Source organism: Trichechus manatus, unplaced genomic scaffold (genome assembly GCF_000243295.1).
Source record: "Trichechus manatus latirostris isolate Lorelei unplaced genomic scaffold, TriManLat1.0 scaffold00065, whole genome shotgun sequence".
Lineage (NCBI taxonomy): Eukaryota > Metazoa > Chordata > Mammalia > Sirenia > Trichechidae > Trichechus > Trichechus manatus.
Genome location: NW_004444001.1, coordinates 2,196,896 through 2,221,592, shown reverse-complemented (window position 1 = coordinate 2,221,592; position 24,697 = coordinate 2,196,896). Strand labels below are relative to the sequence as shown.

General features: G+C 43.5%; 1 protein-coding gene across 2 annotated transcripts in view; it reads right to left on the bottom strand.

Moving 5' to 3' along the window:
• Positions 1-18,741, bottom strand: part of CMTR1 (cap methyltransferase 1) — a 48,430-nt gene extending 29,689 nt beyond the window's left edge. The window contains exons 1-8 of one of the 2 annotated variants that reach the window (XM_004379419.2): positions 18,544-18,741; positions 16,257-16,400; positions 8,505-8,656; positions 6,829-6,987; positions 4,214-4,306; positions 2,789-2,860; positions 1,024-1,118; positions 833-905 (exon numbers count right to left, since the gene is read on the bottom strand). In XM_004379419.2, the coding sequence (XP_004379476.1) occupies positions 833-905; positions 1,024-1,118; positions 2,789-2,860; positions 4,214-4,306; positions 6,829-6,987; positions 8,505-8,656; positions 16,257-16,395 (783 nt within the window). In that variant the 5' untranslated portion in view covers positions 16,396-16,400; positions 18,544-18,741. The remainder of the gene's footprint in view (positions 1-832; positions 906-1,023; positions 1,119-2,788; positions 2,861-4,213; positions 4,307-6,828; positions 6,988-8,504; positions 8,657-16,256; positions 16,401-18,543) is intronic. The other variant, XM_023734149.1, reaches the window with a different exon arrangement.
• Between the last annotated feature and the right edge of the window lie 5,956 nt (positions 18,742-24,697).

Genomic DNA, 24,697 nt, shown 5'->3' with positions numbered 1-24,697 from the left:
GATGAGGTAGCTGAGGCCCAAAAAGTGTATGCGCTTAAGTGGTGCCACCTGAGTCATAAGTGCTGGTCCATCTCCCCCTCCCACCAAACCACAAACTCTAGATTTCCAGGCAAGGTACTGATTTTAAATAGACTACTGAAAGGACCTGAAACGCTCACTTTCATTCAACATTCAAACCACATTTGCCAGAGTACTCCCCTCTCACACCAGAAACAGAACCCAAATGAGATGGCATTGCAAGTTTCGATTTGGAAAATAAGCTGACTGCCAGGACTGCAAACTCACCCGTATACTCTACCTCATCCACGGCAGAAAGAAGGCAGGCTAAAGCTCTCTCAAAGAGCACAGACAGGCTTTACAAACATCCCAACCTTGCACCCTTCCCGGCTGTTCAGTCCACCAGAATGTCCACAATGTAAGCACCATGGGGACAGAGATCTCACTCAAAATTATTTATGTCTGGTGCCTACAGCACTGTGCCTGGCACAAAGTCAGGGCTGAAGAAATGTATGTCTCATGAATGCAGGAGGAGGGTCCACGCCCTACAGATACCATAGTTGCTGACTCTGCCCAGACATGGCCTTTCTCCACTGCTGGAGATCTGCAGAGTTGGGGGCTGGAATTCTGGGCATGAAGCCCTGGAGATAACTGCCTTCTGGGGCACTCTTCGGGCCACAGGAGGTACTGTGGGACATGATAGAGTTCAAAGCAAAATATATCTCTATCACAGAGCAGGAATACTCTCCTAGCATTGAACAAATGGCAATTTCTGAGCCACTGAAGCTTAAGCCCACTTAGCACCATGAATTCAGAAGCAGAATCTCGTTCTTACCCCACAGGAGTCCCGAGGATTTGTAAACATGTAATCAAACACAAAATCCATGTTAGCCATCTTCATCGCTGCCCTGCAACAGAGCAAGACAGAAAAGTGCGACTCTCAGTACCAGACATATGGAGAGCTGAGGCTCAAATGAAATGGAGGAGCAGGGCATGTCAGGGGAGGGGAGGAAAATTTCAGCAAACCTGTTTAGGAAGAAGACTCCTCGGATCATCTCGTAGGGGTTGGCCCGGGTCCGGGCTCGTCGCATCTCCTCCCCGTCCAGGACATCAAACACACTCTGTCAAGAGAGAATCAGACCCCGGGTGAGTGCCACCCCAGCTTCTCCGGAATGGGATGAGGGTCTTAAGAGCCTGAGGACCCAGAAGAACTAGAAGGTGCCCAGCTACCACTACCAACCGCTCTGACAAGGATCACGACAGAGAGTTCCGGACAGAGCAGGAGAAAAATGTAGAACAAAATTCAAATTACTGGTCTGACACAGACTGGAGGGACCCCTGAGACTATGGCCCCAACACTCTGCTAACTGAGAACTGAAACCACTCTCGAAGTCGCACTTTTCAGACAAAGATTAGAGAGGCCTATAAAACAAACAATAACACACGAGGAATGTGCTTCTTAGTTCAATCAATATACGAGACCAAACGGGCAACTCTTGCCCAAAGGCAACATGAGAAGGCAGGAAGGGACAGGAACTGAATGAATGAACATAGAAAACCCAGGGTAGAAGGGTGGAGAGTGCCGTCACATTGTAGGGACTGCAACCAATGTCACAAAACAATATGTGTATAAATTTTCAAATGAGAAGCTAACTTCAGCTGTAAACTTAAAGCACAATAAAATTTAAAAAAGAAAAAAGCCTGAGGAGCCCAACTCATAGCTCCTAGTTGTGTGTCTCGAGACAAGTTACTCGATCGCTCTCTCAACTACTTCATCTGCAAAATGGTAAAAGGTAAAATGTAAGCACGTGCCTGGCACATGGTAAGTAGTTAATTAGTGACACCTGTTGTTATGCACAGAGCTGTCTCTTGGCATTGCTAATTATCATAACAAATCTGTCTCTCCACTCTACACCAGCAGCAGCCATCCAAGGGAGCAGAGTTCTGATACCAAGGCTCACACAACTGGGGCTCATTCAGAGACAGAAAACAAGCCAAGACCAGAGCTTTCTGACAGCACCTACCACAGTCCCAGGCACACAGTAGGAATGCCTTCTCCCTTTCCTCTCTGAAAAAAGAAAGCCTCACTTCACCTGAGTCCCAGTCACCCTAACGATACTGAGCCTCTGCCTCACAGAAAATAACCTCTGTGAGGCTGGACTGAGGCCCTCCTTCTTCTCCCACCCAATTCCTCCTGAGTTTCCCTCCACTCATTCTGCCCCAAGCAATGAACTTCCTGACCCATAATCAGGCCAAGAAGTGTCAAGGGGATGCTAACAGTCACCAGTGTGCTAAGAACTTCACACCCACTATTTCATTTAACTCTCACAACCCTGGGAGGTAGGCATTTTCTCCCCACTTTACAGGTGAGGAAACAAATTCAGAGAAGCTAAAGCAACTGGCCCAAGGTCACAGAGCACAAAAGTTGTGGAACTAGGATCTATCAGATGCCAAAGCATGATTCCAAACCTATGTTCCTTCTACTGAGGGCCCCTCAAGATTACACTAAAGCAGCCCACCGAGGTTATAAGTGAATCCTTTCCTGGCTACTGACCACAGGAACAGCACATTATCAGGCAGGGCACCAGGAAAAAGGACACTTTGGAGAAATGAAGAGGGTTCAGTAGTACCAAGCAACACATCTTATCTCCAATAAAAATATTAACTCAACTTCAGCCATCCCGACAACCCACTCAAAAAGAGAACTGGAAAAGCCCAGGAAAGCACCTCACACAATGTTTTCAAGGCCAGCTTTCAAGGTGAAGCTTTCAAGTTCAAGCACAGGCCTTACCTTACACTGCAACACACTGTGAAGCAGCTCTTCCCCACAAAACTCTGTCTCATCTTCAATAATCATCTTTCTCTACGGGGAGAAGAAAACAATAAAAGATGATCACGTGTGACTGCATCTGGGGGGATGAATGGAGAAACTAGGGTTCTGAGTGAGTAGAGTAAGAAGGGGCTTGAGTCCCTGCCAAGGAACATCAATCCCAGAGGGGTGGGAAAGAGAAAATCCTAAATCCCCCTGGCTACACTCCAGATGGCTGAGAGATGAAGCAGCTCCCTGGGAGCTCTGACTAGAGCACCATATGGATACAAGACATTCAAGCTGTCTGCCCCTGGAGCATGCAGGCAGAAGGATGCGGACTGCCTCAAATGACAGAGCCTGTCCTTCAACATGGAAACATCTCGTTCTGGGAAGAGTACGAATGCACAATACCAAGAACTAACCTGGTAGCGTCACAGAAAATAAGAAAAGGGCCTCATGGCGACGTCAAGTCTAACCCCATGCCTGAGTGAGGCTTTCTATAAACCAGTGGTGCTCAATACTTTGTGCTCTCAGGTTTTACATTCTTAAAAATCACTGAGGACCCTGAATAGTTTTTATGTGGGTTATATCTATCAATATTTATTCTTAGAAATTAAAATGGAGAAATTTTTAAAATATCAATCCAGTTTAAAAGAACAATATACTATGTTAGCATAAATAACATATTTTAAAAAATTAGTGAGAAGAGTGGCACTGCTTTCCATTTTTTGTAAATCTCTTTAATGTCTAGCTTAATGGAGCACAGCTAGATTCTCTATCTGCTTCTGCATTCAATGGGTTGTGATATGACACACCATAGCCTTGGAAAACTCCACTGCAACTTGGGAGAATGTGAGTAAAAAAAATGCAAATAACTTTTTAGTATTATTATGAAAATAGCTTTGACCTTGTAGACCCCCTGAAAGGATCTTGGGGATCCCCAGAAGCCCCACACCTTTGAGAACTATCCTCTAGACCATACTGATGTGGTTGCTATCTACTTTATTCTTAGGATTTTCTAGAAGGAGATTAAACAAATTCTCTCTGTAACAACTCGCTCATTATTTTCTGAGGACAGGGAGACCGTCTTTTCATCTACCTGGAACAGTGCCCAGCAGTGACCAGAATATACACAGATGCATAATCAACTACTTCAGAAAGCACCCATGAGGACGATAGACGTTATGCATTTTGTTCTGCCTTGCAAGTTAAATAACTAGGAGGAAAAAAAAAATTTGTCACATCTCCCAGGGTATATTTGACACACCCTCTTGACATAGTCGTATTCCTGCCAGAATGGTCAGATTCACATTTTTCTTAATCTGCAAGTAGACATACCTACCAAACAGGAGGAGAAAAGCCAGGAGATAAGTGCCAAGATTCAGGTGCATCTTCCCGAAACCCTACCTTTCCCACAACCATCCAATCGCTCAATTCTTGAGTGTCAGGAATTTCAGTGGTACATTCTGGAAACCATGACACCTGCTCACAGGCACTGGGCTATAAATAAAAGAGAGGCAAATAAGATAGGTAAGACAGACCCTCAAGGCTGTGCCCCTACTCACCAGGGCTGCCCAAAACAATCAAGAGGGAATTCCCACCTGATGCCTTCCAAAGTGTTATTCACAAAGTAACCTAGAGACTGGTGACCGCTGAACAGGCTTCCTCTCCATTCATTCCAAGACAGAGCAGAAACTGGCATCTCTGATAGCTGCTTCCTCTTAACTTTCAATTACTTTCCTTATCAGGCTATCACAGTGGTTCTCAACTCGGCTGTACATTAGGACCATTCGCAGTCCTCTTGAAAAGTAGTGATACCTGGGCCCCACCCCCAGAATATAGGATTCTCAGTACAACTGAGGTGGGGACTGGGCATAAGTCCTTTTTAAAAGTTCGCAGATGATTCTAATGTGCCGCTAGGGATAAGAACCACCAGGCTAAGAGAAATGTGGATTATAAAACCTAAACAGGCGATTAACCTGCATGGCAACTTCACACACAGCCTCCCGAGCCAAGTGTGGAGAAGAGATTCACCATTGCAAATTGAAGCAATGCGATTAAAGGTAATATTACACGCTCTGAAAGGCATAAAATGGCATCACAATGCGAGGTCTTGAGGGTAAGCCGACCACCATCAACAGAAAAAAGTTTAAAAGAAAAATTACTGAAGTCTTTTGTTAGTGAATCTGGCAGTGAATCATAGCTTCTCCCCCTGGTCAAATCCATCACCTTAAAGCATAAATAATTGTAAATTATAAACTCTAGGAAAGAAGCTCATATCCATTTTGGATGTCCCTCTAAAAAGAAAAAGCAGAACCACTCTCCCCATGGAAATCTGGACATTAAGGCCACCTACAAAGTGAACCTTGTCCAAAGGGTCAAACCTTGCACTCGACATCCCTGGGCTGCAGTAGCCACTGCGCATTTTCCCCGAGGTGGCTCTGGAGATTGGATATTCACTTCAGGCCACCCAGACTCATCTACCTTAAAGAAGCAGCTACCAATTATTATGCAGGCCAAACTCAACCAAAAGACAGGGCATCTTTTGTTAGAGAAAAATGGAATTATGGTAAGTGGTAGCTAGGAGAGCCTCAGCCCAAAAAGGAATTTCAACAGTTTGTCTCCATTAAAATCAGAGATTTTATAGGCAAATTTCAGATTGCAAATTTATCAAAGTTAGTTCTATTTCTGCTCTGCTGAAAAGGATTGGGATTCTTTGTTTTCACACAAATGAGGTCATGGAAATCGCCAGGTATTTCTGAGGTGAAAGTCTACGTCTAGCAACCAATTACAAATATTTACCCTATTCTGCACCATCTCATATGCAATTCTGCTAGTCTCAACTCCTCACAACTACAAGACAACACAGCAGGACCGCCCCAGAAGCCATCAGCTCCTGGCTTGTCAGCATCTTACTCTGAAGCCTTACTAGCCTTGTATCATGTGCAGGTTCACTGGAGTTCTTTCCTGAACTGGAACATCAGGAAGACAAGTAAAATATCAACTTTTCAGAGTTCAGAGCCACATCTGAAGCTCAACTATAGCAACTATGTAGAAGGCTAAACATTTGTGTTCTATTCTCTCTAGTCTCGGCTCTGTAATGGTAATATTCCGCCATTATTTTTTAGGTGCTTTTATTATATCCGCTTCAAATTCATTGTGGAATGAGGTGGGACATAAATAAGTGAATAAAAATAAAATCTTAACATTATCTGTGCAATAAAAATGGATAACAGGGGTCTTTTTTGGTCTTCAAAAGACCCCTGGTGGTGTAGTGGTTAAGCACTCAGCTGCTAACCAAAAGGCTGGTGCTTGGAACTTACAAGCCACTCTGCAGGAGGAAGATGTGGCAGTTCACTTCTGTAAAGATTTACAGCCTTAGAAACCCTATGGGGCAGTTCTACTCTGTCCTATAGGGTTGCTATGAGTCGGAATCGACTCGACTATGAGTTTTGGTTTTTTGGTCTTCAGGGTTAAAACAAACTGGTACCCAAACAGATATGCAGACTAAACCCACAGTAGAAAAGCTACATGCTATCAACAAACACCTAGTTAGAAACTGGATGTTATAAACCTGTGGAGGTGTAAGATCTTCAGAAGGCACCTAATCCACCTCTCACACTGTGGGAGAATGGGTCCTCATTCTGCCCATTTGAATACTTCCAGTAGGGAGAGCTCACTACCTTGTAAGGTATCTTAGTCCACTGGTGAAGAGCTGTATTTATTTATTAAAGTTCTTGGTGGAGCCAAACTCTTCCTCCCAGCATCTTCTACCCACTGGTCTTAGATGGCCCTCTAAAGCAACAGGAAACAAACCCACATCCTATCATATCTGCCCCCCGTCTTCTCTTTTCCATTCTGGACATCCCCAGTACCTTCCATGTAAGAAACCAGTTCCGATTCCTTCTAGCCACCCTAACCATATTGCCTCTGGAGCTTTCCAGTTTGTTAATACTGCATCTGAAACCCATGCATCTAAAAACACAAGAGGCTTTCCTGCTTCCCCTCCCCACACCAGTTACCTCCGGTTCATCTCGCCAGTCCACGTTCAGCTCTTGATCAAAGCCCCGCAATGTCAGACCCAAGCCTCTTCGACCTTTTTGATTAGAGGCCTCAACGATGTCCTTGCGACCCTGGCTGAATTTACCTAATCCTTCACCTTCCCTGAAGCCCATCTTGGCCTGACAAAGGGAAATAATGGAGCACAGTTAATTCAGTTCAACAGACATTTATTTAGCCTCTATCACGTATCAGACATTGTGCTAAACCCTGAGAAATACAGATTTAGTAAAGCCTAAAATTTGCCTTCTGGCCTCATGAAGAGACATAAAAAAATAACTGCAATATAACTATAGGCCCAGTGGCTGTCTATTCTGGAGGTGAAAGTCTATGGCAACCAGAAGTTAGATAAATGAGAAAGGACCTCATAGCTGTAATTAAAAGCACCAGGAGTACGTAATGAATCTTACTGCACATTTGCACAACTACCCTTCCAGCTAATTTATCTGATTAAGTGAGAGGTACATCTAGAGTACAGAGTTTATAAAGAGAATATAATTTAAAATGGAACTGCTTCAAGCAACTTCTAACTTACCCTCAGCCAGTCAAACAGTCTTACTAGGCAAGGACAATGAGGGGTTGTAGGAGCCCACTTAATCAAGAGATTAACTGAAAACTTGTTTCATGTAAAACTGAGGTATAGAAGGTACTATAAGATCCTGGGAAGAAATATTTATTACATGTCACAGCTGTTTATAAGCTTACACTAAACTCTAGAGCCAATGGGCCCAGATGCACACCTCAAAAGTCAGAGATCCTAATCCCAAACCCCACAGACCTTTGCCTAATAAAAGAACTCCAACCCTAAGATCTAATTCCCCCTGGAGAGCCTATATTCCCTTTGGAAAGACATTACCAGCTCAAGAGGCAGCTGGACTTCCTACAGTAGCCAAAAATCCTTCCCCCAAATCAAAGAGACTGACTGAATCACAAGCCTCCATCTTCCACTTCACCAAAGCCTGTGGCCCCCAAACTAGAATCCTAACTACAACTTCAGAAGTGGCAGTTCTCATTCTTAAATGAATCCAAGAGAAAAAGGAGGAGCCAACTATAATATTCCTGCTGATAGAAGAAAGGCTAACTTAGATTTCCCTAACTTTTGCACATACCCTAAAATGTAATGAGGAAGTGAGCAGGTCTTCCTCTTCAACTCCTTCTTGTGGTATATCAATGGAGTATGGAAGTTGGGAAAGAGAAATGTGCCCTTCTTTTGGAAGGGAACACTGTGCCATTCTCATTGATTTTAGGCACCTGGGAGTAAGAGTTTAGTCATTTCTTTTGAGATTACTCACTAGAGCAAAAACTCACAGCATGGGGCCCCTTTACCCATCTGCACATATCCATGTGTAGGGAAGTATGTTCATATGTGCTCATAGTAAGAATTCATTACTACGGGGACCAAAAGATGATCCAGCTCTGGACAAGACAGGAGAAGCAGGCCTCAGCAGCCATTTCCCACAGGTGATTCAAATGTGATAGATATTTCTATTGAGAAGAGGGTCTTCTCTATTGAATTTCAGTAGCTGGAAAGCAGAGAAAAAACTCATGCCCTAGCTTTTTTTCTTTTATACCAATACAAATGTCCCTTCTCTCATTGTGCTGGTGAAGCTTTAGAAACCCAACCCAAATACGGACATACCATAAGCTTCTGGGAGACACTGTTATACATGGAATAACGAGAGGAAGTTCCCTCCACGAGGGAGTCTGCTTTGAATGCATCGTTGAAAGAGTCAGAGCTGTGTTGCTTCCCCTCAGTTTCGCTGTCAGAACCACTTAGGCTTGTGGCAGATGCTGGAGGAAGAAAGGAAAATGTTCAGGTGTGTTTATGGCACAAACCAGCCTCCAGAACTCCAAGTTTCATTATTCAACAAGTGTCCACATATAAAGTTTATTAAATGATCCAGCATCAAATCCATTCTCTAGCTCTTCCTAGCTATACCATCTTGGGCAAGTCACTGAATGCTCTTAATGGTACATGACGCACAATGGGAGCTCAAAAATATCACTTTTCTTTCCCCATCCCCTAGTTTCCTCCCCTCTAAAACTGGGATGGTAATACCTACCTCACAAGGTTGTTTGAAGGTTAAATAATGTATCTGAAAATAAAATGTCAAATAAAAAGTACATTTATTGAAGATATGACTGTTGTTTCTGCTGCTGCTGTTTATTATTTGACTCTCAATTTCCAAACATTGATGCCTGTTTCCATTTTCAACTAATCCCTTCATCAGAATAACTTTTTCTGATTGTTCAATCTCCTAATTCCTTTTCATAGTCCTTCAAATTTATAGGTAAGAGGACTGAGTTTACCAGAGAAGAGCTGGCTCACAGAGAGAGAAGTGGGGGAAGAATGAGGGTGAAGAGGGAGGAGAGGGAAAAGGGGAGGAAGCAATAAGAGGAGGAAAGCAGGGAAAAGGGGTGAAGCTAAGGCAGCAGCATCAGCTGAGGCAGAGAAGAGAGGAACTGCAGCTAAAAGCTCCAGGAGGGAGCTGGCAGCCTGAGTGAGTGAGGCCATCATCTCCTTGTTGCCAAAAGGGCTCAAAAAAACAGACCCATCTTAGCAGTTGCTGGGAGTGGTGGGCTACTTGTCTCAAATTTGGGATGATCTCCTGTCTGGACAGTCACTGTGAATGGCTCTTTTCCTCTGCTATGTGGGTACATGAATCTATTAACTTGAAAGCTCTTTCAACCCAATGTAATTTTATTCCAGTAGCTTCTCAGGCAAACCCACCCAAACTTGGAAACAGATTGCATCTCAAAATTTTGGTTGTTAACAATGTATGCGTATTCCCATTGACAATGGCATATATCACAAGACAGGAGGAATGCAGAACAGGAAATGCGAGTGGTGGTGTCTGATCTGACTTCAAAGTTTGAGTTGTACAGTGCCCAACAGATGCACACATCTCATTAATAAGTAACTGTGATTACTTAAGAAAAAAAGTATATTTTTTTCTTTCAATTTATGTGTAACTCTTTCAAGTGTCTATTAGTTGTTAGTATATAAATGCTTACCATTTGGACCTAACAACTTAATATACTGAAGTGTTAGGTATTTCTTTTGGCCTAGGGAAACTGTGAAAAAAGTTACAGTGACACTAAGGGTGCTGACAGCCAAGAAAGTTTGGAAACCTCTGCTCTGTGTATTGCAATGGAGAGATCACCAGGACACACAGTAAAGTGAATAATATATGAGCCAGACCATATGCATGAGCATAGTATCCAAATTCTTATGTATGACCCAAACCAAAACCAAACCCAATGCCGTCGAGTCAATGCCAACTCATAGTGACCCTATAGGACAGAGTTGGAAACAGAGTTCTACTGCCCCACTGGGTTTCCAAGGCTGTAAATCTTTATGGAAGCAGACTGCCACATCTTTTTCCTGTGGAGTGGCTGGTGTGTTTGAACCACCAACCTTGCGGTTAGCAGCCGAGTGCTTGAACCACTGTGTCATTTTTATTTCTTTTAACTGCACAGAGAACTTTTGGAAAGGAAGATATACATGGCCAATAAAAGTGATTATCCATATATGCAGGGGCTGGGGCATGGAACAAATGAAAGTGAAATAAGTGACACCTGATTTACATTTTTATATCGCTACAGTTTACACTGGATACCTTTTTTTAATTTTTTGGTGCATGAACTAAGTGAATATATTAGCCATTAGAATTTTAAATAAATAATTTTTTGAAAACTGACTTAGCAACATGGCACAATTTCTTTAAAAGAGATGCTGAGTTAAAGCATGGCTGCTTGTGGGGTACTGATGAAAGGCACAGAGGGCAGCAGTGTAAAACAAGTCTCTATATACCCAAGACAGTCACTATTCAGGCATTCACAACGTGAGAATTACATCGTAATTCATCTGTCTGCACTTAACCATCCATTTCCCCACTAGAACACAAACTTACCTAGGGCTGACATTCCTAAAGAAGGAAGAGGCTTTCCTAACACTCCCAGGCCTAACTGATTAATCCATATCTTAAGGAGCCTGTCAAGGACTGAATTGTGTCCCCCTAAAATTATCTGTCAATTTGGCTAGGTCATGATTCCCAGTATTGTATGACTGTCTACCATTTTGTCATCTGATGTGATTTCCCTATGGGTTGTAAATCCTATCACTATGATGTAATAAGATGGCCTGATGAGATTTACAAGATTAGGTAGTGTCTTAAGCCAATCTCTTTTGAGATATAAAACAGAGAAATAAGCAGAGACACATGGAAAACTCATATCACCACGAAAGCAGTGCCGGGAGCAGAGCACGTCCTTTGGACCTGAGGTTCCTGCACTGAGATGCTCCCAGACCAAGGGAAGACTGATGCATCACAAGAACATTCCTCCAGAGCCAAAAGGGAGAGAAAGCATTCCCTGGAGCTGGTGCCCTGAATTTGGACTTGTAGCTTACCAGACCGTGAGAGAATAAATTTCTCTTTGTTAAAGCCAACCACTTGTGGTATTTCTGTTATAGCAGCACCAAATGACTAAGACAGAGCCCTACACTCAGTACCTGGCTCTCAGGTCTTTAAATTCACTATAGTGTGCATGCAATTAATGCCTCATACAAGTATTACAAAATGTTCAGAACTCAAAAGTTTAAGGACGAGGATGGAATATTTACAACCTAACTGGGACCTCCTCAGGCTATGATTTACCCCTCAAGTAAGCTGAAATAGGACATCTGTCAGGATCCAGAGCACTGATATTGTTTAATAGATCAGACAACCTTTGCTCAGGACCTGTTCTATAAAAGGTCAATGCTATGTACAATGGGGTGCTAACCAAAAGTAACAATCCTAGCCTCAGGGAGCCTAAAATTCTAATAGACAAATATACATTTTTTAAAAGGATATAACATTTTATAAAAGGAAGAAAAAGCAGGTAAACATGTGTAAAAACATTTGAATAAACTTAATACAAAAAGTCTGGCTCCTAAGCAGTTAGCAAAGAGGAATTTTGGTTGAGACCATTACTGTATGAGAGGCACCAAATCTGCCCCTTCCCCTTAAGGTGGCTGTCCAATGCCATTTTAATAAGAAGCTGACTCGCTTATATGGACCAGTGCAGCACAACAGTCACAGAGTGCCACACAGAAGACATCAGAACATTAACAATGAGTAACCATGGAAACTGAGACGTGAGGTGACGTGGTTTATTTTTTTCTCTTTCATTTTTCTGCATTTTCTCAATTTGTGGAGAATGAGAATATATAGGTTTGAAAATTAGGGGAAAATAAATAAAGTACCATGCTAAGCCTTGGGAAGAGTTTGGTCCTTTTCTAGGGAAATCTTCAGAGGGCAGCAGGGCTGAGGAGAAAGGCCCCCTGAGTGGCTGAAGAATGTCCCTGGGCCTCTCATCTCCCATGCGGAGTGCCCACATGCTAAAGAATAGCACTTCTGAAAGTATTGATTCTCTTCACTCTACTCCTGAGCCTTCAAGCTGTACTGCTTGGGATGGAAAGAAGTGGTACCAGGAACATGGGCAGCTCCCTGAACACAGCTCTAAAGTTTCTTTCTGTGCAGCCCAGGGAGCCAGGGTCCCTACAATGTTAAATTTAATCAGTTCTTACTCCTTTCAACTAGCTATCTGGGGACTCATGGAGTCTACCTATGCCTCAACTCTAAGGCGTTGCTAGGCGGTTAGACTTGCTTGAAGACTCATCAACAGGCATTGGAACGGTGTGATTATTATTCCTGGGTAGGGTTCCTGCCACACACGGATTTCAGAGATCTTTTGTCTTCATCACATTTTCAGGCAAAAATGACAGAGACAATCAAATTTGGGTTGAAGGCTCACTAGGCAAATCAGTGGTGACTCTGGTGCAAAATCCTAGGGTTCTCGATACCTAGCACAAAGATCTTTCCACTCCATTCCTCTTCCCAAGGTGTCACCTACTAAACAGCTCCCTTTTCCAAGTTCAGAGAGTGAGGTTGATGGGAGCTAAAATATGACCCTCCTAGCCATTTCTCTGTCAGGTCAAGAAGTGTGCTGGATAAGCAGATAAGCCTTCTCTCACCATTTCATTTCACGTGGTATTCAAAACCAATTCTTAGACTGACATGATTTAAGACAACGGTCCCTGGATTAGTCCCAGTGTCCACAGACTGCCACAGACACAACTCATTCTTAGCCATGAGCCCTTGGGGCTACTCTTTTCAAATGAATAGGAGACAACTGTCATGGCTGCAGCAGAAGCTAAAGAGAAGATTTAGCCCCCCAAGACTGATAAGAATTTAGCAAATATTGAGCAGACAATTTTATAATGAGAATATAAATTAACGGGAGTAATAAGGTCAGTCTATTAAAATCATTAGTTTCATTAAGAACTTGCCAAGCCTGGGAGGCATTCCCATTTACTTCCCCAGGAGCTCCCTTTCTAAACCTACCAGTGAGCCCAAAACATTATTTAGTGTCTTCATTTAGTTTCTTCTCTACCTGATAGAAATCATAACTCTTCAGCCATTTTAAAGAAGAAAGGTTGACTTTATAGAGGAACCAAAGGTTTTCCAGCTGCTGGCAAAATTTTTCACACAGCAAGAGAGCGGTAGGGCAAATGTGTCAAGATTAAAAATGACAGTCACAACACACAAGCAGGGCAGCTCCAACCACTAATGGCCAAGGTGAGCAGCACACAGATAGAGAAGAATAAATTATGGATTTTAATAAACACATCCTGCCTAACTATCACTGTAGAACACACTCATTTCTGTTCAAAGACTTAATTTCTCCTTCATGCCAGACAAATGGCAACTCGTTAGAGCAATTTAAACAGATACCAATAAAGGAAGTTTTTGATTAAGGTCATGAATCTGGGCTGACAGGAAAGCAATGGTGTTTCAGGGCAAATAGCCTATTCAGGCAAGAATAAAACCTGGTGGAAGGAAAGGCATAGTTAGGGTGGTATTGGTGAAGGAGGCTGGCAACTTTCAAAGCAACTCACTGCAGAAGGGCCAGAAACCCACACTGGCTCCATTCTGAGGAGAGAAGGAAAGATTCCGGGGTCTAGACCAGTTTCTGTGAGAAACAACCAAAAAGAACAAAATGACCTCATCTACCTCTCCTTACTTCAAAAGGTTGCTATTTGACAGCAAATTTCCAAGAGTTTATGCTTGAAAATGCCTTCAAGCTCCTCTTAAAATACTCAAAAGAACACATCATCAGCACTGGACATGACAACCACATCCCTTTTCCCACCACTCTGGCCAGGTGTCAGTACTGCAGCTACCTTGTGAATAATGTAAAATAAACAAACCGGTTGAATGAAACATCTATTAATGAGTCATTACACTGATCTAGCAGAGGAAGCAAAAACAAGGCCCAGATAGACAGAAACAGTAACTACTGGTTTTTTGTTTTGTTTTTTCTAATTGTCCTCCCTAAAGAGCATTGTTCAGTCATCTATTTGTACAGTATGCCCAGGCAGAAGTGGTTGGAGCAAAAGGAAACAAACCTGCTCTAGCAATGACCTGAATAAGAAAGCGTTGTATATACCTCAGGGAATGTGTAGTTTCTGGGCAAACAGCAAACTACCAGGGCACACTGTCCAGGGAATGTGTAAGAGGAGCAAAAACAGAACACAGATGATATAAATATTAAGTGCTTAATGAAATGATCTTCTGTAGACTGGAGGAGGGATAGGCAAAATAAAAGATGTGAAACATTTTAAGCTTCTTGGGAAAGATACTACTGTTGCCTTCTATCAATTCCATTCAGCAAATATTTACTCAGCACTTTACTCCAAGTCAGGCCTTTTTTGGAGGAGGGATGAAGGGGGCATAGAGAGCAGTCTTGTTGATAAAAGATGCCAGAGTCTAGCAATGTTGCTTTCCCTTTGCCTCCTACCTCATTTTCTGCAAATGAAAGGGACCAACTGGCCTTCCGCTGTACACACACAAGGGAGTGGCCACCTCTGGATTTCCATTCTATGCACACAACAGCAATAGTCAGTCCTGGATGAGTCACATGGCACTACTTTCCGAAAGGTTAAAGCTATTTGATAAAATTAATGGGAGTGTGGAGGGAAGGAAACAATCTCAATTCAGTCACACTTTTAAAAGCCTGAAATTTAAATCAGACTGGTCCCCCTGAAGGAGCCTTACATACACTTACTTTCCTTCACCCAAGAGTTGTCGTCTCTTTACTTCAAAGAGATGTTACTTGAGACCAAATGTCCCCCAAGATCCACTTAGAACCAGATGCCTCCACTACCTGAATATTACTTATTCCCCTGACACGCCCTCCCTTTTTCTCCCTTGTAGGCTGTCTCTCCAATACCCCAGAGCCCTATCCAAGGAGACTCTCTACCTTCACCAAGCTGCTCAAATCCCAGGGGAGAAGCAATATTCCCTTTCCTCAACAGTCCCTAATACCAACGGGCCCAATGTGTTTTTGCTTTTCCACTTAAGAACCCCAATTACATATATACCTTCTCTCCCATCCTGGAACCCACCTTGACAACTTTAAAGGCACACATATCTGCACATACAGAGTTATAAGAGAGTGTCTTACCCAGCCTGGACCACAGCCACACAAAATGCTTCATTAGCTGTACTGACTGTTAAGCTTCTCCTCTCTGGATCAGCTTCTCAGTAACAGCTGATGAGTAACTGCCCTTCAAGTAGCCTACACTTGTGAATAAACTGTACTTTTTACCACCTTCAAAGGACACTTCACACCTGCTCAGTCATCATTCTAGTTTACCAGTGATCCAGCAGAGGATCCAAAATGCAAGGCTGTTGGCAAGTCAAGGTAAATGCAAATGGAACTACTTCTAATTGCCTAGAATTTAAGGCAGGCTCCTAGATACTTCACAATTTCTCACAGGAAGCATCCAAGGAAACTGTGGATGGCCATAACCCTAAAAAGTATGCTAAGCAAAATGCTGGTTTCAATCAGATGAGTAAAATCTTTGGTGCTTAATGCAAACAGTGAACAAAGGGATTCTCCTATACAGTTGGTTGTTTCTGACCACAACTGCAGCCGGAATTGAGAAAATAGAATGCAAAAACCTGAGAGGAATTAGGCCAGATTGCATTAGCAAAGAGTCCCTCCCCTGTGAAAGAGCCTCAGGATCATTAATAGCTATTAAGAGCACAGAACACTCAATGTTCACCACTACTACCAATTTGTTTAAGACAACAAGAGTGACATCTACTGACGGGTCAATTACAGAAGTAAGACACTTGCGGAAAAATTCCAATTTTGTATTTAAAACAAGTTCCCCACTCTTAGAGAACAGCAGAAGGGAAGAAAGTCTACAGTCAACATCTCTCTGTAGAATTTGCCTACTTCTCCTCAAGGGGCAGTGGGCTGTATACTGCCCAATTCAGGCATCAGGGCTTCAAATAATCAACTGACCAATGGCCTCACACCACATGGGCAAGCATACCTTTTGCTGAATGATTGATGGAGGAGGGAGGTTCATGTGGAGGGTCAGATGTGGAGCTGAGGTTCAAGGCAAGCTCTGCAACCCTTTTCTTCTGCTTCTTGATGGGGGCGGTGCATTCTGGGTCAATTCTCCTCTTCATTGTTACTGCAATCACAAATCCAGACATTTAGCTACCCTTCAGTCACAGTCACTGGGATCAGAGCAGGGATTCCAAGTATAAATCATCAATGGGATGGAATCTGGCAACTCCAAACATCTTCCAGTGCCAGCACTTGAATAACCTCTTCCTCAGAAAGAGGTTCAGGGAAGCATGCTAGCCAAGCTCTGGTTTTCAAAGATGTTAGTTTTACTGGAAAATGTGCTGCTCACAGACCCAGAGGCCCCTGGGTTGTTGCTGGTATCAGGTACCAAAAAGTCATGGATCAATTTCCATAAAAGAAAAAAAACCCTTGGGTACTTGTTATTCTATGCTTTTGATGCAAAACTGGTCATAACAACGTACACTGGAAATGAATTATGAAACCTAATCAACAAAACCAACCAATACTTCCAAGGTAAAAACACTAATCCAAATGACTGCTTCATCACCATTATTATTTTACCAAGAAAATTAAGAGATATATGTTTGAAAATATTAAAGAATTGGGAAAGTTTTTAACCAGAGTAAGGAGCACAAGGAGTGGTTGACTTAGGACTGAGGGAAAAGTGGGAAAGTTATTCGGTAGCCATATCATAGGAAAGAAGTACAAAACAATAATTTTAAGAACAGAAAACCACCTCCACAAAAAACAATGGGGGCAGGTAGGCACCATGTCATCATCATCCATGCCCATGGGTTGATATAAGAGGCAAGCATGAGAAGAAATAGGATCAAATGACATGATTACAAGATCCTGAAATCTTAAGGAATGATCAACTTAAAAGAGCATGCAAGTGAAGTAGCGAATACCGTGTGGTTTCTAGACAACTGATTGCTTGCAAAAAAAAAACCCAAACCCAATGCCGTCAAGTCGATTCTGACTCATAGTGACCCTATAGGACAGAGCAGAACTGCCCCACTGGGTTTCCAAGCAGCGGCTGGTGGATTCAAACTGCCAACCTTTTGGACAGCAGCCGAGCTCTTAACCACGATACCACCAGGGCTCTGATTGGTTGTAAGAAGGCCCAAAAAAGAGAAAGGACTCAAACCATAAGGGCATACAGGGTGGGTAACCAGCTGGAATACACTCCACGGGGAAGGAGAAATACAGGGGCACAAGGGCAGGCTTACAGCATAAGCCACAGCAGCTACCAACAAGAAAGCAATAAAGTCCAAAGGTGCCACCAATCCCTCAACCTCGCAAAACCCTAAGTCACATGTTTTACTTCTCTCTAGCTCAAGGATGAAGCAGTCGATCTAACACACAATCTCATCCCTCCTAAGGAGGTATCCTCTTACTAAGCACTGACAGGGACTGTCCTGGAGAAGTAGGAAGAACTGGAGTAAACGAAAAGCAAGACCAAGCTGCACCACATTTCACTTTAAACCACAGTCTTAAATCTCCCAAATAAGGCCCACAAGGTGAGCTGTAGGAAAGTCCATCACAGAGCCAACAAAAAGCAAAAAGCCCCTTCTGAGTCTTAACCGACTCTGGGGGAGATTGAAAGCACAGGAAACTCAATGTAGACTGTGCAATGGTGGGCCCAAGAAAACGAGAGGAGGTATTCGTGTTGAAGGCAGCAGATGCTGATGCTTCTCTCCAAACCTCATTACCTTCCAAACCATCTAGTTCAACCCACTCATTTTCTACTGGTAAAGACTGAGGCCCGAGAAGGTAAGGTCACATAGCTAGCCAGTGCCCAAGCTCAAGTAACCTACACATGCTAAAAGAATGTGCGGTGGCAGGGGAACCTCTAAGCAGAAGGCAGGAAGCTTGGTTCTACCTGCTGCTTCCCCAAAGACGGGGTGCAAACCCTTTCCAGTAGCCTCTCCCTAGGCCTCAGTTTCACACCGCAACCCCCATTCACAGAAGGAAGAGATGAGACGGGCTCCCTTCTCCCCAGGCCTTTTCATTTGAAGAATAACGTGTGTATGAATGTGTGCGCGGAGACATATGCCAGCAGCAGCTCAGGCTCCTGAGAGCTGGAGGAGTAGGGACCAAGGGAGATGGTGAGCGAGAAGAGGCAAGAAGGCGGCGAAGGTAACCACCGCGGGTTGGGGGCCGAGGCGGCGGTGGGGGAAAGAAGAGGGATGCCGAGCCCGCGCTCCCGCCCGCTCGCTCCCCCCGGGCCGCGCGTCGGCACTCACGCTGAGGGAACAGAGCGAGCTGCCAGGGAGCGGAGACGGGGATCAGGCCGCCGCCACTGCCGCTGGGCCAGGCCCTGCAGCTGCCAGAGCCGCGGCCTCCTCCCTCTGTTTCGTTTCCCCACAAGCCTTCCCGGGCGCGTCAGCCCCGCCGTCGCGCTCCGGTTCTGCCCCGCAGGCGGCGCAGCTCGATGACGTCACCAGGCAGCCGCTCCCTCTACTCCGCCGGGTCTTGGCCCCGGGAAACGAGGGCCCGTGAAGTCCTCCAGGGATATCCACGGCGCCTGCGCGGAAGAGCCGATGGCTTAAGGCTATAAAAACTAAAGCAGTTGACCAGTTCCTCTTCCTGCTCCCGAAGATGAGAAACAGATATAAAAAGTAAAAGGGCCAGATGCCTTCACGTTCCCCAATCTTAATCTCATTTTGATATTCATTTACAGAGTAAGAACAAGGTCTGAGGGGTACACTGTAAACTGGTTGAGGGCCGATATCCAGCTGTCTTGTTCACTGTTGTATCCCCAACATCCAGCATATAGTAGATCTTCAACAAATGTTGAAGCAAGGAAGGGAGGAATGCCGCCTATGGCATCTGTTAAAACATGGACACAGATGGCGGCCTATTTCAAGCCCCTCTTCCAGTTTTCAGACCAGTATGTCCAAAGTCTAGGGAGCCCTGGTGGCACAGTGGTTAAGCGCTTGGCTGCTAACCCAAGGCTGGTAATTCGAACCCACCAGCCACTCAGCAGGAGAAAGATGTGGCAGTCTGCTTTCATAAAGATTTACAGCGTTGGAAACTATGAGGCAGTTCCACTCTGTCTTATGGGGTGGCTGAGTCGGAATCAACTCTGGCAATGGGTTTATGTCAAAAGTCAACTAAACATCCTCACTCAGTCACCTCAAATCCCGCATGTTCAAGTTCGACTTTATCTTCTCCTATTCTGCTCTTTTTCCAGTGAATAGCATGGCTATCCATGCTGTTGGGCAAGCCAGAAATCTGAGGAATCTCCCTCTCCCTCATTCCCCAAACCTTCCAATCTACCCTTCACTGAGTTTACTTCCTGTGGTGGTTAAGGTTATGTATCAACTTGGCTAGGCCATGATTCTCAGTGGTTTGGCAGATATTATGTAATCATCCTCCATTTTGTGATCTGATTTGAGTAACTGTAAAAATGGCATGGCAGGGACGTCTGACCTCCTCTAACTTCACAAACGGGAAAGAAAATCAAGATCAACAGCCCAAGGCTGATTCCTATAAGGCAGAAGTTAGACATACTTCCCTTCTCCAATCTTTTTACCAATTCTGACACCAGCTATCCCTCCCACCACACTCTCTACTTCTCTGCTGGGTTCGATAATTTGTTGCAATAGCCACACAAAACTCACAGGCAATATTCACAATTATGGGGTTTATTAGGGAAGTAACAGGTTACAATTCAGGTTCAAGAACATTCAGGATACAATTCTTTGATCAGGACAGCCTCTTCCCAGCCATGCCTGCAGGCATGCCTCCCTCTGGCCCCTTGGCCTCTGCCCTGCTCAGGCAAGTGTTACAAAGTTCTTTTAGCTCTGCCAATAAGTGCTCGGAGGCACCGTACTCCACCAGGTAGCCTCCTGCACAAAGATGCTCAGCTTTCTAGCTCTGTGGGCCAAGAAGCCCACTGCACCGTCTCCTCCTGGTCTCCTGGTTCTGCTGCTTCTGCTGCCATTTCTCCGCCACTGCTTCTCGTCATCTCTCGCCATCTCCAGTGTTACAGCTCTCTCTGTCTCCTGGATCTAGGAGGTTCTCAGTGCAGGGATCCTGGGTCCAAAGGATGTGCTCCACTACTGGCTCTTCTTTCTTAGTCACGGTGAGATCTTCCCGCCTTTGTAATGACTCATTTTAAGCCTAGCGGGATGGCAAAACTGACCAATCCCATCGTTAGGGTTCCATACGCTTAGTTTGCATGGTCCCACCTCTGCAAAGGAGCCCTGATGGCACAGTGGTTAAGAGCTCAGCTGCTAACGAAAAGGTCGGCAGTTAGAATCTACCAGCCGTTCCTTGGAAACCCCATGGGCAGTTCTACTCTGTCCTTTATGGTTGCTATGAGTCAGAATCAACATAACAGCAATGGGTTATAACCCTTGCAAAGGTGCCATGCACCATATTTACATTATCAGCAAACTGTCCAATCCCCTTGGTGGGCCACGAGCACCTCATTTGCATAGTCCCGTCCATTCATTTGGTGGGAGTTACAAAGACAACAGCTAGAAGGGCTATATTAAGTAATTCATTGTACTGCAGCAGCCCATCAGTTGAAAGGGGAAGTTTCCTTGGGTGTGTGGCCTGCATCCAGTCTATATGGATGTTCTGGCAAAGCTTGATCTCTCTTGATCCTACATCTGACTCATCATCCTCTAATCTCTGGTTCCTGGGACCTGAGCCAGCAGCCTGCCGTCTGACCTGCAGATTTTGGGTTCATCGGCCCCTGCAACCACGTGAGTCAGGCAAAGCCTCCATCTTGATGCCTGACCCACAGATTTGGGACTTTCCAGCCTCCATAACTGTATATATATAGACGGTAATGGGTATATATATATATTTATATATATATAGGCTTCGCTGGTTTTGCTCCTCTAGAGAACCCAACCTAAGACACTTCCTAAATGTTTCTGAAATCTACCCATTCCTCTCCATCCCCATTGCCACTACCCATGCACTAACCCTCCCTAACCAGAATTTCTCCAGTAATTTCCAAATAATTGCACCCCTCTCTATTCTCAATCCCTCTAACCCGTTCTTCACACAACCAAAGTGATCCTCTTAAAAATTAAATCTGATCCTGTCACAACCCTGATTAAAATGGTCAGTGGATTCCCACTGCTCTTAGGATGAAGCTAATGGCAATGGGGATGGAGAAGAATGGATAATTTGAGAGACATTTAGAAGGTAAACTCCGTGAAGGGTAGATTGGAGGGTCTGAGGAATGAGGGACAGGGAGAGTCCTCAGATTTCTGCCTTGCCCAACAGCATGGATAGTGATGCTATTCACTTACAATGACTTAGAAGACCCTTCAGTCTGGCCCCCCCGCCCCTTCTGCAGTCCTTCTTTGTACTACTGGTCCCTTAGTTCTCCCCAGACTGATCTCAGTTTTTAAAATATGCCATGCCTCTTAAGGCCTTTGCACATGTTCATTCCCCTGCTTGGATCACTTTTATTCTGCTCTTTGTTTGTCTAATGTCCTTCTCCCTCAGTTCTCAGTTTAGTGCTCTTATCTCTGAAAATCTTTTCTGACCACACAAGTCTGGGTTGGAAGCCCCACCCCACTGCTCCCATAGCACTCTGTACTTTGGCTATCAAATCACTTACTTATGTCGTGTAACAGCCTGTTGACTCCTTTGCCTCCCCTACCCAGTTGTAAACTCTATACAGAAGTCTTGTTCACTATTCACAAGATTTAATACAATAGCTGGTAGCAGATGCTCAATAGCATTGAATCTGTCAATGTATGAAAGATGAATGAAGGCTAAGTGATGTGCCTAAAGTTACAGAACTAGGAAGCAGTAAACTGGTATTTAAACCCAGGTCTCTTTTGATTCTAAAGCTGACTGTCTTTCTACCTCACCAGGGGTTCTTAACATCTTTGGCAATCTTGTAAAGCCTGTAGACCTATTCTCAAAATAATAATTTTAAGTGCATAAAATAAAATATATACAATTACAAAGGAAATCAATTTTATTAAGAAGCAGTTATCAACATATTTAACAAACACTGTGCTATACGGGAAATTTAGGAGGCATTCCACAAGATCACCCTTGATTCTGACACCAATTGCAAGTTCTCAAACCTTCAGGTTCAAGAATTCTCTAGAAGGAATTATAGAACCCACTAAAAGCTGTTATACTCATGAGTATGGTTTATTATAGTGAAAGGATACGAATTAAAATCAAGCAAGGGAAGTGACTAAAGGGACAGAGTTCAGGAGAGTTCCAGGCAAGGGGCCCTCAATTGTTCCTCTCCCAGTAGAGTTGTGGACAGTGATAACTCCTCTTTGTAATGATGTATGACAATATGTACAGAGTATTCCAACCAGGGAAGCTTACATGAGCCTTGGTGTCCAGAGTTTTTTACTGGGACTCCATCACATAGACATGACTGTTACTGAACTCAGTCTCTAACCTCTTTGGAGGTTGAGCTGATACCATGAGATCCAAAGCCCTGGCCATAAATCACATTGTTCTACTCTCTGGCCCCAGGTAAACAAAGGCACTCTTATCAGATGGGACTTTCCAAATGCTTAGAGAATACCTGCCAGGAGCTGAGGGCAAAGGGCAAAGTTAAGTGATTTACTATACATATGCCATTATAAATTCTTCTTTAATAAAGAATTAAATAATAAGATAACGCATTTAAAATATAGACAAGTTAAAGTTAAATTATATTTTTTAAATGTATATGAATGTATTCAGTGAATAGGGTTGGAACAACCAGATAATCATATGGGCAGAAATGAACCTTGATTCCTACCTCCTACCATATACAAAATTCAATTAAGATGGATCATAGACCTAAACATAAGAGCTAAAATGACAAAGCTTATAAAATGAAACATAGAAAACATCTTTGTGGCTTTGGGGTAAACAAACTTTTGTTTTTGTTTTTTTAAACACATGACCCAGAAAGCATTAACCATAAGAAAAACTTCATAAAATGAACATTATCAAAATAAAATGCTTCTGCTCAGCAAAAGACACCATTAAGAAATTGAATAGGCAAGTCATAGACTGGAAGAAAATATTTACACTTACGGTTGACAAATGACTTGTATCCAAAATACATAAAACAAAATAATAAAAAGACAAACAGGGTTCCAGTTCCTGTCAAGATGAAGAAATTACATTCCACACTGTTTCTGCTACTGAATACAATTAAAAACTCTGGACAGAATGCATCTGAGCTATCTGAGGATACTGAAAAGTATATGGTACTAAGAGTGTTGAGGAAGGAAACCAGAAGTCAAAGAATTGCCAAATCAGTGGTGAGTTTCCCAATTTTTCCCCCTCTGGTATCTCTTGGCCTGGACTGAAAGACAGCCTGAAACCTGGAGCGAAGCAACAGGTGAAAAAGAAAGAGCTCCAGGAGAAGCCCTCTATTTCTTGTCCCAGGAGAAACAAAGAGGCCCCTATGGGTAAGAGAAGTTCAGAAAATTTCATGTTGTTTTGTTTTGTTTTTTGGTTCACTTTCACCCCAACCCCAGACAATCATGGGGACAGTCGCAGTGTAAGCAATGGCAACACGGAAGGCTGTGGTCCCGATAGCATGAGGAGAATCCTTGCTGCACTTTTATTTCTCTCTTTCTCTATTCTCTTGCCACTTGCCCAGGGAGGCAGATACAGTTGCAGGAAGTGTATAGCAGAGTGGGGGAAAATAAGCCCTGACTTTCTACCCCGACAACCAGAAAGGGAGTCCCATAGAAGCTGAGAGTGTCATGAAAATAGCAGAAAGAAGGAGGCTCAAGGAACAATCCCATAAAAGTTGTATAAGTGCTCATACCTGAGCCCTGCCTGTGAAGCTCTAACCCTAAAAAGCACATCAAAGGCTTGGAGAATTGAACTATGGAGTACACCATTGCCCAGGTCCCTAAATAGCCACTGGGTGGTAGACACACAGGAAAGATTCAAATAGCATTGGAAATGCTTTAAACACTAAACTGACATTGAAACCATAGCCCACAGATGGTGGGGAGGACCTTGTGGCTTGAACCTAACCAGGAAAGTTGCCTGTTAAAAAAACAAAAACAAAACAAAAAACAACACAAGAGTCTCCACAGCATTTCAACAAGACTCAGTCAGATAACATAAACATTCAAAATGTCCAAGATAAAATGCACAATTACTCGCTATACAAAGAAGCAGAAAAATAAAATAAAATCAATAGACTCCAACTGTAACTGTGGAGTTGTCTATCTATTTCTTCTTGGTTGAGTTTTGGTAGTTTGTAGCTTTCAATAAATTGGTCCATATGTGTGTTAAGATATTCTTAAGTTAATGCCTCCATTATCTTTTTTTTTTTTTTTAATTGTACTTCACGTGAAGGCTTACAGAACAAATAGTTTCTCATGAAACAGTAGTACACATATTCTTTTATGACATTGGTTAACAACCCCACAACATGTCAAC